Source organism: Blennius ocellaris, assembly GCF_963422515.1.
Source record: "Blennius ocellaris genome assembly, chromosome: 18".
Taxonomy (NCBI): Eukaryota; Metazoa; Chordata; class Actinopteri; order Blenniiformes; family Blenniidae; genus Blennius; species Blennius ocellaris.
In genome coordinates this window covers 13,864,077-13,876,397 of record NC_137667.1, presented here as the reverse complement: position 1 = coordinate 13,876,397, position 12,321 = coordinate 13,864,077, and the positions used below count along the sequence as shown (strand labels likewise).

The 12,321-nt window shown below is 41.9% G+C and overlaps 1 protein-coding gene across 3 annotated transcripts in view; it reads right to left on the bottom strand.

Annotated features, from left to right (window-relative positions):
- The window catches only part of utrn (utrophin), a gene marked incomplete at its 3' end in the record, with an annotated part of 189,877 nt that overhangs the window by 137,544 nt on the left and 40,012 nt on the right, over positions 1 to 12,321 (bottom strand). For all 3 annotated transcript variants that reach the window (XM_080514402.1, XM_080514403.1, XM_080514404.1), the window contains exons 21-38: positions 11,783 to 11,951; positions 10,215 to 10,342; positions 8,316 to 8,453; positions 8,118 to 8,231; positions 7,832 to 7,987; positions 7,401 to 7,571; positions 7,126 to 7,317; positions 6,255 to 6,389; positions 4,807 to 4,956; positions 4,221 to 4,382; positions 3,846 to 3,977; positions 3,135 to 3,308; positions 2,885 to 3,040; positions 2,612 to 2,782; positions 1,499 to 1,678; positions 845 to 973; positions 257 to 427; positions 91 to 147 (exon numbers count right to left, since the gene is read on the bottom strand). In XM_080514402.1, the coding sequence (XP_080370528.1) occupies positions 91 to 147; positions 257 to 427; positions 845 to 973; positions 1,499 to 1,678; positions 2,612 to 2,782; positions 2,885 to 3,040; positions 3,135 to 3,308; positions 3,846 to 3,977; positions 4,221 to 4,382; positions 4,807 to 4,956; positions 6,255 to 6,389; positions 7,126 to 7,317; positions 7,401 to 7,571; positions 7,832 to 7,987; positions 8,118 to 8,231; positions 8,316 to 8,453; positions 10,215 to 10,342; positions 11,783 to 11,951 (2,685 nt within the window). The remainder of the gene's footprint in view (positions 1 to 90; positions 148 to 256; positions 428 to 844; positions 974 to 1,498; positions 1,679 to 2,611; positions 2,783 to 2,884; positions 3,041 to 3,134; positions 3,309 to 3,845; positions 3,978 to 4,220; positions 4,383 to 4,806; positions 4,957 to 6,254; positions 6,390 to 7,125; positions 7,318 to 7,400; positions 7,572 to 7,831; positions 7,988 to 8,117; positions 8,232 to 8,315; positions 8,454 to 10,214; positions 10,343 to 11,782; positions 11,952 to 12,321) is intronic.

Here is a 12,321-nt window from a genome sequence, read left to right as displayed (position 1 = left end):
TTTGTAGAGACAACACACACCTTTATCCATATATATTAAAGATGTGTTAAATTTCAATTATTGTTACAAAAAAATGTGTATTTCTCATACCAGCTGAGGCACCTGTTGGCTCATCTCAACACTTCCTGACTCCAGACTGGTCATCATCTGCAGCGTGAACCAAAACAAACATCAAGTTGAGCTGATTGCCTGATTGAAATGGTAATTATTGTTAAACATTACTTCTTCTTTTTGTTTTGTTTGGGGTTTTTCTTACCTTGGCAGTTTTTAGATGCTGGGAGACTTTGTCAAAGTTGCAGTTGAGCTCAGCCAGTTTGGGCTCCACCACGTCTCGACAGGCCGGCCCCCTGCTGGTCATCAGAATGATCGCTTGGTCCTTCACGTTGTCCACACGCAGACTGATGTCCTCCAGCTCCTCCAGCATGCTCTGGAGACACATCGCAGAGCAGCTGCACATCAAGACGCCATTCTATGCTATCAGTCATTCACAATCTTAGTGGGCCGAGTTCAACGTGTACAAATCAAGGCTAATATTTAATGGCTATAGCACAAGGAAAGGAGGACTGAAGAACCAAATAAAAATAAAAATATATAAATAAATATGTCATAAAGGTCACTAAAACAGGTTTATTATTTATATAATTTCCTGACTTGTTCTAATTATACATCTCTGCTGTGGTACTTTTACAACTTTCAGGAAATAGACATCGATTTCCATTCAAAAGTGACCCATTCGGCATTACACTTTGCAAACGTTCTTCAATGCTGTATAGTATATATTCAGTTTTCTAGTGCATCTATATGCTAGTGCTTTCTCACAACGTACAGCCTGGTTCAGCCTCACCTTTAACACAGTTTCCCTCTCTGCAGGGGCCAGCCGCTCCGCCTCGTCCAGGTGGATTTGCGTCTGGTAGAGCCAGGTGCTGATGTGAGCCAAGTTCTCATCGAAAATCTCCACCTCGTTCTGGTGACTCTGCATGCAAACAGACACAAAAATACAATTTTATAATGATCAGCACCACCCCGATTTGACTTGACGCAGAACACCATTATATAAGGAGGCACTTCTAATTTTCCTTCTCCCACATGCAAATATATTTATCTACACATCTAATGTGCACGTCCTTGGTTCAAAGTTGATTTTAAGTGCTTTTCTCAAGTTACAAAATTTACCAAGTAAAGCACATCTTTGGGTTGTGAATCTTTACAAAAATAACTTTCTACTGAAACTCATACAACAGCATATCTCATTTCTTGTATGCGTATAAATAATCCAGTGCATTTTAAATGAATTACAAATGCAGTTATAGTTGATGAGGATGAACAAAAATACGTATGGCAACAAGGGCAGATAGCCTACATACACCGGCAAATAAACTGATATACTGTCTACGTCACACAGACATAAAGCAGGTGTGAGAATCTACTGACTCAGAGAACAATGCAAACACAAATCGCAGCAATTTCATATTCATGTCGTCTTCCCGATTACACTCACAAGAACGGCGCTCAGCCAGTCCTCGGTCCAGGTGCGGACACGGCCGCAGCCTTCATTGAGGCCACAGAGTTGATCTTCCAGCTGCGCCTCGCTGCCCTCCACCAGAGTCTGCAGGCCAGCGCTGGTCTCCATCAGGCCGGACAGCTCCGCCTTTCGACGCTCCGATTCCTTCAACAGGCCCTGGTCCAGTGATACACGCATAAATCACATTACGTTTAACACGAGGGTCAAGAGACGACCTCCGCGTTTTTATAATCTATTGCGACATTAGCCAGCTTTGTGTTAACATTCATCGTGACGCTTTAGTACACAAAAACAAACCATTAAAAACTGCCAACATAAAACACTTTGCAAGTCGACCGCATATTACCTCGTAAAATAAATATCGTATTTAAATTTTAAGCTGGACGGTGGATTAGAGGTTTGCATTCGACCCTCTTACATATTCCCAGTTAAAACAAAAATTCTTGTTCATGTTTTATGGGGAATCCAGTTTTCTCACGCAATTTAAATGCATGCATTAAACTGATGACCTTAAAAATTGACATCGATGCAAATGTTTCTCTCTGTGTTTGCCCAGTGATGCAACGGTGAACTGTCCAAGGTTTTACCCCCCTTTACCCAGGGTTTTCTGGCATCGACTCCACTGTTCTGGGACTTCAAGTGCGATAAAGTGGTATCGAAGATAGACAGATGATGTTCTACAAAAAACATGACACTGGAGGAGCAGTGTAGTTCTTTCAATAAAACTAAAGTAAATCATCAAACTAAAGTAAATCAAACTATATTTCATGTCTCTTGGGTTAAAAAAAAGGAGATTTGACTATAGTTTTTCCTTCTCGTCTTTTTTAGGTGACTATTACACTATTACCCACTATGCAGGGCAGAGAAGCGGTTATGCATCTTTGAAAGCCCCGAACTGCGCCATCTAATGGCTACATTCAGAAGTGAGGCTTTCAGGGGGCGCAGCACTGAAACTGGATGTTAAATTGCAGTGGAAAAGGTCACAACGTTTGAAATAATGACGATAAGTAAACAAGACCTTCACTGCAGCTTTTCATGCTTTTTGTTTGATCCTCCAAAAATGTGCCGACTGTATAAAAAGCGACTCACATTAGCCCATGCAATCTCGGCGTCGATGTCAGCTGGCATGTCCCCGCAGCTGTTTTTCTGCTGGAGCTGGGCTTCGTTGGTGTCGAGCCACTCCTGCAGGGCGGCAGTCTCTTTCTGAAACTTTGTAGACAGAGACAAAGCTTTTTCCAGGTCCTGTTTGCCCTCCGTCACCTGTGAAAACAATAATAGAGATTCGTCATCCGTTCTTGAAGAGTTCTGTCAGATAAATCTGTAATTTTCTTTTTCTATAAACATATCCCCCTGATGAGCTACCTGTGCCCCGAGGTCATTGTAGAGCAGCTTGAGAGCAGTGAGCTGCTCGTCCATGGCTTTGGGGTTTTCCGTCTGCTGTTTCTGCACAATCTGACGACCCGTTTTTATCACCGTCTCCACCTCCAGCTTCACTTCACTCAGCAACTTATACAATTTCTAAAAAGCAAAAAAGAAAGTTTAGAAAAAAACTCGGTTCGGATGGTTAGCGATGCTCTTAATAAAACAAATGTGAACAGGCTGAGGCGTTCACCATGCAACCGGTGAGGTGCTGCTGGATTTTTTCAGGGTCCAAGTCCTTGACCTCCAGGATGGGCAGCTCACTTTTGGCCCCTTCCAGAACCCTTTTGCAGTCCACCATGCGCTGCTCAAAGTTAGCAGGCTTCTGGAAAAGCTGGTACTTTGTCGAAATCTCTCGCAGTTTCCTCTGCAGAAAACGGGAAAAAAAAGAACACATTTTGAAACTTATTACCGTGAAATATATCAAGTTAAAGATGTTGTTTTAAAAAACAAAAAACTGTTGAAGCAAAAAGGATAAATGTACCGGTACAAAAAAAATCTAATAAAATGAAGAGAACATGTAGGGGGTTCTGAATTGTTTTTAAAGGAATTCTTAACATTTTAGAAACGTGTGTGATAGTTGCATCTCAAATTTTACATTTATGACACATTAACTTAAACTATTTCTTAAGCTATAAAGTATAAAACCTAGCTTATAATTAATTAACTTAAAAATACTGTTTCATAATATAACTTTTCCCTTTTAAAGCCAAATCCTTAATAATCAAAACACAGCTTGAAATTGCCCAAAGTTTTTTTTAGTTTATGTATTAGACTGCAGAAATCAGATCATTGACAAAACAATTACATTTGCAATTGTGCTGGAAACATGAGTGCGTCATCTGAAAGGTTGACTGGGAGGAGAAAGCAGTTCCACACATTGTCCAGTAGGTGTCAGTGTTACCTGCAGCTGGTCCAGCATGGTCCCACCACGGGCAGCTTTGCCATCAGTGGTGGGAGGAGGCAAGTTAACCACATTCCTTCTTCTCATCTCCTCCACTGTCACTTCGTGGGCTGCAATCTCCGCCCCTATAGCCTAAAGAAGAAGTGCAAAAGAGGACTTGCAATAAGTGCAAATGAGCACACACGAACATTACAGCTGACTTCCTGTGCGTTCAGAGCATACACCTGCAGATGAACCAGCGTCTCCCTTTGTGGGAAATAATTACCTAATATTAAGTACACCTCTAGCCGGAAGGAAGGCCTTTGGGTTGGCAGGCTTCTCTTAATGTATCAGATACGGGAGTGTGAACATGTGCTGCGTGCATGTGCACTGTACCTGCGCTTCCTGTGGGAGCTGGAAGGCGTCTAAGCGATCGGTGAGGTAGGAGGTGAGTGTGTGGTCCAGCTGGCTCAGAGACTCCTGCAGCGTTTGGAGCGCCTGTTCGTTCTCCTTCAGCGTCTGCAGCTGCTGCTCCAGGCTGATCTGCCGGTTCACCGCCTGGATGAGGACAAAGGCAGCTGCTCAGGAGTTTGATTCTTCTGTCGTCAGGGGTATTGATGCACGCTTTTCAACGTCGAAAACGGATGGGTGTAATAGTAGATGTCGTGAGTGATGATTTAAATTATGAATTTGATCCATTTCTTATAACTTAATCACTTATTTGCAAGTTTTGACAAAGACAATGAAAACAAATAATCATTGCACGCCTCAAAATCTGAACATGCATAACGATAAACACACTACCATGATTTTGGGACACTTTTTAATTTTGATGCAAGCTACTTGTAATTCAAACAAAAAAAAAAAAAGCCACATAAATCAATTGTGATCATGCTCTGTGTTCAAATAACATTATATCACTATAAAAGCCCCATCCAAAAAAAAAAACATTGAGAAATATGTATAAAGACACAATGCTGACCTGGTGGTTGAGTCGCTCATAGCTAGAATTGAAGGCCTCTAGTTTTTCACTGATGAGTTCATCGAGAATGCCCCCGTCTATCAGCGTCTGACCCAGCTCTCTGATTTGTGTCCGGTTGTCTCCAGGGTGGCGAAGGACGGTCTCCAAAGACTGGCGGTGGATGGAGTAGAAAGATAAAGACGCGAATGAAGAAATTGGGAAAAATCAAACAGAAGAAGAAGAAGAAAGCAAATGAGCATAATGATTCCAAATTCAAAAACTTAAACAATCCTTTGATAAAACTGAAGGCAAGAAAAAGATGTTTACAGATCCGGCTAAATCCATCAGAGGAAGTGAAAGATGACGAGGCGTAAGCGAAACAAAAATACCATCCAGTAAAATAGGTGTGTGTGTTTGTGCATGAAAGCGGTGGAACGAACCACACAAAAAAAAGCTGCGCAGACAGATGGAGAGCAGATGGAGAAATTGCTGGGCTGGGTGTGTCAGACAGAGGCAAAGTGAAGAAAGGATGAGAACTGAAGGAGAAATGAGCGACGAATGAGACGAGTGAGAGAGTGAGCTTGTAGACCGACGGCACCAACAGTCATTGTTTATGTGGGGGTCATTAAATGTGCTTTTCCTTCCCGGAGGTCATGGACAGAAAGAAAGACAGAAACAGCCCGAGTCCGACGGGGAGGATAGGATGATTTAACACTTTAGTGTTAATGCCACACATATATAATATAATCCTTTGTAAGAAGTAAAACTGATCAAAGTGACATCAAATTTGAGAGTAAAAACGTATAGTTTAAATTTAAACTCACAATCCTACCGTGACATCATAGACACTACAAGATACAATCATCCTGCAAAACAATGTGGCATTATCTGATAAGTGCCGTGTCTTGCAGCTGCCGATAACTTCTACAAACAAGAAAAATGCAGAGGCGAACATAAGTCACCTCCACAATGAAGGGTTAATGGTGAGAGAAAGATGCTCAGAGGAATGAAGATAGAGGAGAACTTGTTGGGGCAGAGACAAAAAGCAGTTGTCTGGTGAAGATAAAGAGGAGAGGGGAGAAACACTGTCTTCAAGGGTCTTCAATTCCTTCATCACTATGCGATGTTACAGAAGCAGCACAGTGATTAAAGCGACTTTGACAGTCATGCTGCAGGCGGTCTACAGATATAGCAGCGCAGCAAGTCCACGCAAAGGAAATTTGGAAGACAAATTAGGAAATCAACATACACTTAAGCTGTTATGGCCTTCATTTTTGTGCAACGTCGCATCGTTATATGCTTCCGTCAACATTTGTAATAATTGCTTATGAATGGGGTGATGGTGGAGTTTAAACATCCAGATCTTGACGTTTTGTCAGAAGCCAAACTGCATTGGTTAATGCTAGTGAATGTTGCCATTGAGTGAGCCCGACAAGTAATGCGCTCCACATGTGAGCTGGTGCGCATACCTCTAATGCTTCATTAACCGCTTCAGTGCTTTCTGGCAGGTTTTCAGTGGCTTGGACTTTCTCCTCGAGTGTGTTGAGCCAATTCTGCTCGATGTCCAGGTACTGGAGCAGCTCCATCCAGCAGGACCAAACCTCCTGCACAGGACACGGCGAGCCACACACATCATCACAATTGCAAAAAAAAACAACAATTGAGGGGAGAAAGAGAAGAAAGTGGATGATATTCCTCAGAAGAGACAGACCTATTAAGAACGCATTTGTTTCAACCTTACAGCACAAAAAGATAAACTCGTCATTTTTGTATTTTTACTGAAGTCAAATAGTCACATTAAAAAAAAATTTTAACTCTGAAGACGAAAATGACTTCAGGCGAAGAGTGTGCATGAGCGTTTGTACAACTCGGTGATGTGTCTGACCTCGACTCTTCAGAGTCTGCAGGATTCATGATTAAAAAAAAACTGTGCCTCTAACTACAACTTTATATTCTCTGATATTTTGTAAAAAAAAACAACAAAAAACACACACAAAAAAAACTAAATACATAATGAACACGGTTTCTTACAAGCTTTTCTTAGATGTGGATTGAAAATTAATAAAACAAAGCCAGAAAATGGCACTTTGCAAAATTGGGCATGCTGTTCCAGTACATGAGAATTAATGAGCCACTAATGGAAAAAACCTAAAGTCATTAATAAGCACCGTGATAGAACATATATTCATTTAAGAGCAACAAATTGTGAGCTAAGGTCCAAGTATCTTATTCAATTATGAATGCACATCATTTATACAATCTACACCAGTCACTTCATTTTTAAGTGCATTTAATTTGTCATGTGCCGTTAAAAAACACACACATTCAGGCCAACATTACCTCCAGGGTGTGGCACTTGCTCTTAAGGCGGTCGCACAGCTTCTGGTAGTTGGCGAGTACGCCCTCCAGCTCGGAGGTCAGCTCCTGACCACTGACTCTTCCAGGGGCCGACATTCGGGACACCAGCGTGTTGATGCTGTCCTTTAAGATCTTCACCTTCACCTCTTTCTGTAGCACATCCTCTTTCGCCCGCTGAAAGAAAACAACCGTTTGAGGTGGAAGATCGACAGGAATTCACCCCCCCCCAAAAGAAAAGTTAGATTTCCTTCTTTTACCTTCATCTCCTCCAGTGACGCCTCCAACTCCTCTGGACTCTTGTACTCAAAGTCCCTCATAAGAAACTCCTCGTCAACTTGGTTCATCCATTCCTGCATCTCTGTGAGGTCTTTCCTCAGATTCACCTGCTTCTCCTGGCTCTCAGCCACTCGCTCCTGATGGCTCAGAAGCTGTATGAAAACACGTGTAAAAAGTTTGTTCAAGATGCACCGGAATAATTCAAAAGTGCATTTTCCTTTATAATTAGCGCTCACATAATAGATAGTCTTAGCTTACCAGATAGAAATTACATTAAAAAAAATTGAAAACTCATGTCAACTATTGGATTTACTGTGATTATTGACCCAGTGGTCGTGGGGTGTAGTAGTGTAATCAATTAAATATTAGGATTAAAAAATGTCAGAGGTGGACAAGAAAATGTTTTCCTCACCTTTTTGCTGAGCGTAGCCCACCTGCCCTGGCATTCATCCAACTTGTCTTGCCCCCACTTGGTCAATCCCGGTACTTCAGTTGCCTGCACAGCACTCACATTCTCGCCCATCTGCTTCAATGAACCTTCCACTAACTCCATCTCATTCACATGCTCCTGGTGATGGAGAAGAAAAAAAAAAAACTCTTAAAGAATAATAACACAGAAAAAAAAGTCATCTAAAAATTTGTTGACACAAAAAAAACCAACAATATTTTTATGCAATTGTTGCTTTTTCTTCTCTCACCATGCACAGATGAACCTCTTCCTGTAGAGTCCCCGTGTCGCCCAGCCCTGTGGCGTCCCGAGACAACAGCTCCTGAACCGCGTCCAGCCACCTCTCCACTTTCTCCACACGCACCTGAACACAGCGTCTTAGTAAAACCCTGCATCGACGGAAAGAAACAAGGAAAAAAAAACGCTCCACAATTCCCTCCTCCTTTACCTGAGTGTCCTTCATGCTTCCCACAATGCACTTCAGCATGCCGAGCTCCTCGCGGGCCCTGGAAGACAGCCGGCTCCATTTCTGTAGTTCCGCAGGGTCGGAGGCTTGCTGCGTTTGCTCGATCTCCAGACACAGGCCCTGAGGTACACAAGAGGCCAGATTCAACCGTGGAAAGTCTTCAAGTTGTTTATGTAAAAATTACAGTTAAAGAAAAAAAACAGTGAGTCATCTTGCTGGACAACTGGTTCCTTATCCAGTGTCACGGACTTAATGGGGCAAACCAGTGTAAAGAAAACATTCTCCATCAGCTCTGCCAGTGCAACTCCTGTTGTTTTAAGAAACTTTGCATGGATTAAACGTCATTACATCCACGATCTGTGCGTGTGTATATATTGAACGCGAAACAAATATGCTAACTGCATTCAGTCTGTCAATGTTTTCATATGTAGATACATACATACAGCTACTAACAGCTGTACTCTGGAGAAAGCATCTTGACAAACATATTTTTAAGACTATATTTCCAATAATGAATTGGATATCAAAACTGTTGAAATCATAAACAATTTTATGAATGAATTAATAAAGAGAGAAATCCCAGGAAAAGCATTACGCAAATATCTAAATTAATTTAAACGATTAGTTGTTAAAGTGACTTTTTTTCAATGAGTTTTTTCATCTGCGTGTGTGTTTAGTGTTTTGTTATTTCCACTAATTTGCAAAATTTTTCTCGTTTTTGTCACTTTATATTTCAAAGGATGACAAAGTAAAAATGAATTTCAAAGGGAAAAAAATGATAATATTACTTTGCATCAGTTGGTCAAGTGAAAGTTATTTTTATAGTTGTAGTTTTCTTTTGTGTAACTGAAAAGTAGGGAATTTGTAAGTGTAATAGTGAATTTAAACTAATCAAAGTCGAAATGAATGGAAAACGGAGCATCCTGACATAAACTTTTGATAATGAAAAGTTTTTCACATCATTACAATCATCGTGAGCCCACAATCCCTTTGTGAGGAAAAACAACCAGTCGTGAAACATGACAATGACTGCCACCTTCTCTCATCGGGTTCATTGCGAGCTGAACTCGAGACGTGCTGTCACACACGTTAGTGTTGTCAGAGTGACGGACAGGTTTTCGAGGCTCCGCATTGAGCTGCGTGCACGGGCACGCTGCCCAGAATGTGCCACGTCCCCGCCCCCCCTGCCCGCCCTGCATCCCGCTTCCCTCCTCGGCATCGTGCCCTATCTGCCATGATAACAAGAGCGTAGACCGAGCCGCATTCCACCGAAGGATGGAGGAGGAGCCAAACGCGCAGTGTAACTCGCACACAACAACACATACATTAGTGAACGACACACTGCAAACACACGCAGACGTGCACACACTCCTTCTTTCCCTCTCACACAAAGGTTTAACACAAAGCAGAGGGAAATGACTGGCTGATAAAGGGGCCTATTGTATTCAGTGGGGAAGGAAAAAAAAAAAGAACAGCAGCAGACACAGATTAAGACTCACACTGATAAACTGTACATACAAAGACGGAGACACCAACAAAAAAGAAAATATTTACAGCTCGTGGGCAACAGGCATTTACCCAGTGATGTCAAAGCGACAAAAATGCAACACTGTATGTGGTTATTAGATCATTTTCTGTTTTTTAAAAAGATCAATTAAGACCGAATTGCAACAAATACACACTGAAGAGAGTGACGGGGGTCAAAACCATTGCAGTTTATTTAATCTAGCCTGTAACGGTTACCTTCATATATAACATAATCGAGATATAATGGTAATAATTGTCTAAGGCTGTACTCGTACTTTGTATATTGATTCTTCTGGTCCTTGTTTGTTATCTAGCAGCTCACAGGAGCTGATTCCGAAGTTGAGTGATGCTCACCTGTGCCCCCTCCTCTGCCCCCTCCGCTGTAGGTATGTCCACTACCCCCTCTCTCAGAGTCCCCAGCCTGGCCTCCAGATCCTCCACTGGATTCTGCACCACCCGAGCAGCTTCAAGGCTGACCAAGGCTGCAAAAGGACAAAGAAGAAGGCGATGTTGAAGAAAAAGCTGACAGCTTATATTATGTTGAACATAAAGTTAACGTTGCCATTACACTTGCGCATTTAAACGTATGTATCAACCACAAGAGGGCAGTGAGCTTATTTGGAATTCCCCTTTTCACGTGTGAGTGGACATGCAGGTCTTCCAGGCCATAAGAGGATCCCAGATGTTAAACAGCCAGTTTCTAAAATTAGCTTTTGTTGGAGACGCAAATTATACGGAATACCTTAAATAGCCACAGTCAGTGACCCCTCGCTCAAAGAAGACACGCGCAAAGCTTAAGTTACATATACCTTTTATATTCTTCTCCTGTCACTGCTGACAGAGTCAGATTTCTGTATTATCTCATAACTTAGATAATTTAATATGTACAAAATTAATAAATTACTAGACGTCATCACAGCGGCCTCCAGGATTTACTCTGTACGGCCATATAATCACAGACCAGCTTCACCAGTGTCAGTGTAATCAAAAAACACAACTCTAAAGTTGAACTTTTCTAGAAGAAATGGACTAAATGGGGAATTATTACATATTTTGGGGGGAGAATTCTACAAGCATAAAATCTAAATAAAGGGTTAAGACATGTGATTCCAGGTCATTTTCTTCCATTCTTCTACTTATCTTCATAACAGCCTGTCTCCTTCTCTGTTTTGCAGTGTCTTAATTACCAGGTGATTTAATGCTTACATAATCTGGCCATGTTTATATACACAGAGGGCAGTGACGGAGTGGAAGTGTGGGGTTGGGAATGGAGGTGGTGACAGAGAGGCCACGGCAGTGAAGCAGACTACCCCCAAGCAAAATGGTTTCCTTTGGCCTGCTTCCAAATCCTCAATGTCATAAAAGCCCCAAAGGCAAAGCTCAGACATACAACAAGGGTCAGAAGAGCATTCAAATTTCCGTCCAATAGCGGCTCACGTAAACTCCAGAGGTAAAACAGTGACTGATTTTCAGTGCTCCAGGACCAAGTCACCTCCCAAGGTGGAGATCTGTCTGACACGGCGGCATAACCCTGCACTAAGTCATCCACATATACGCTCTTGCATCTGTGAGCTTTAGAGGCCATATAAGGGCATCATTTATTACTCATGGCTGGCCAAGGATTCATATAAAACCTAATGTCAGCCCATGTGGGGCTGAGCTCTGTTGAACTTAGCTATCACTCTTTCCCTTTCCTTATAAACCTGAAAACTTCAGCCCGAGCAAGGAGAGAGAGGGGGAGAGAGAGGGACAGTCCTTTGTTTTAAGAGGGGCTTAAATCTCCTGTTATGCAGCTCTCTGGGATCAAAAGGTGTCTCAAATCTATGAGCTGCCTTGAAAAGCAAATGAATGCAGATAAACCCACTCAAAAGTTATAGAATTAGATTCCACAACATCATTTTACCGCGGCTTGCTCCACACACCTTGGTTGACCTGCTGTCCTCTGTCCTGCAGCTGCTGCCGCGTGGAAGCGTGATGTGCAGAAACCACCACCATGTTGTCTTTAAGAGACGGCACAGATCCAAGCGACCCCACCTCAGCAGACAGCTTTGCCAGTTGTGGACTTAAGGTGCTGATGTTAAGAAGTCGGGACTGAAAAACAAGACGAAAAAGTTCATCACTGCGTTAGAAATAAAAATGTAATATATAATAATAAGTTGCTCTTCAATTTATTTAAAAGTCAAACATTTTTGACAGGAACAGCAGAAAAAGACACGCAATGCGGGTATTTCATTGACTATATAAATAAACAAACAAAATGTGAAAACCAAACAGATGTGGCATAAACAAAAGCAGCTCAACAATAAACAGATTGAACATTTCGTCAGACTTTTATTGATTGTGAGATATAGCAGAGCGATATTTTTAATCTGCTGTGCCACTGTCCACCATGAGCGTCATCCACTAATAGGATTTGAAGCATCTGTTTCAAGATGTGGGGGAAACTACACACACTGTGACG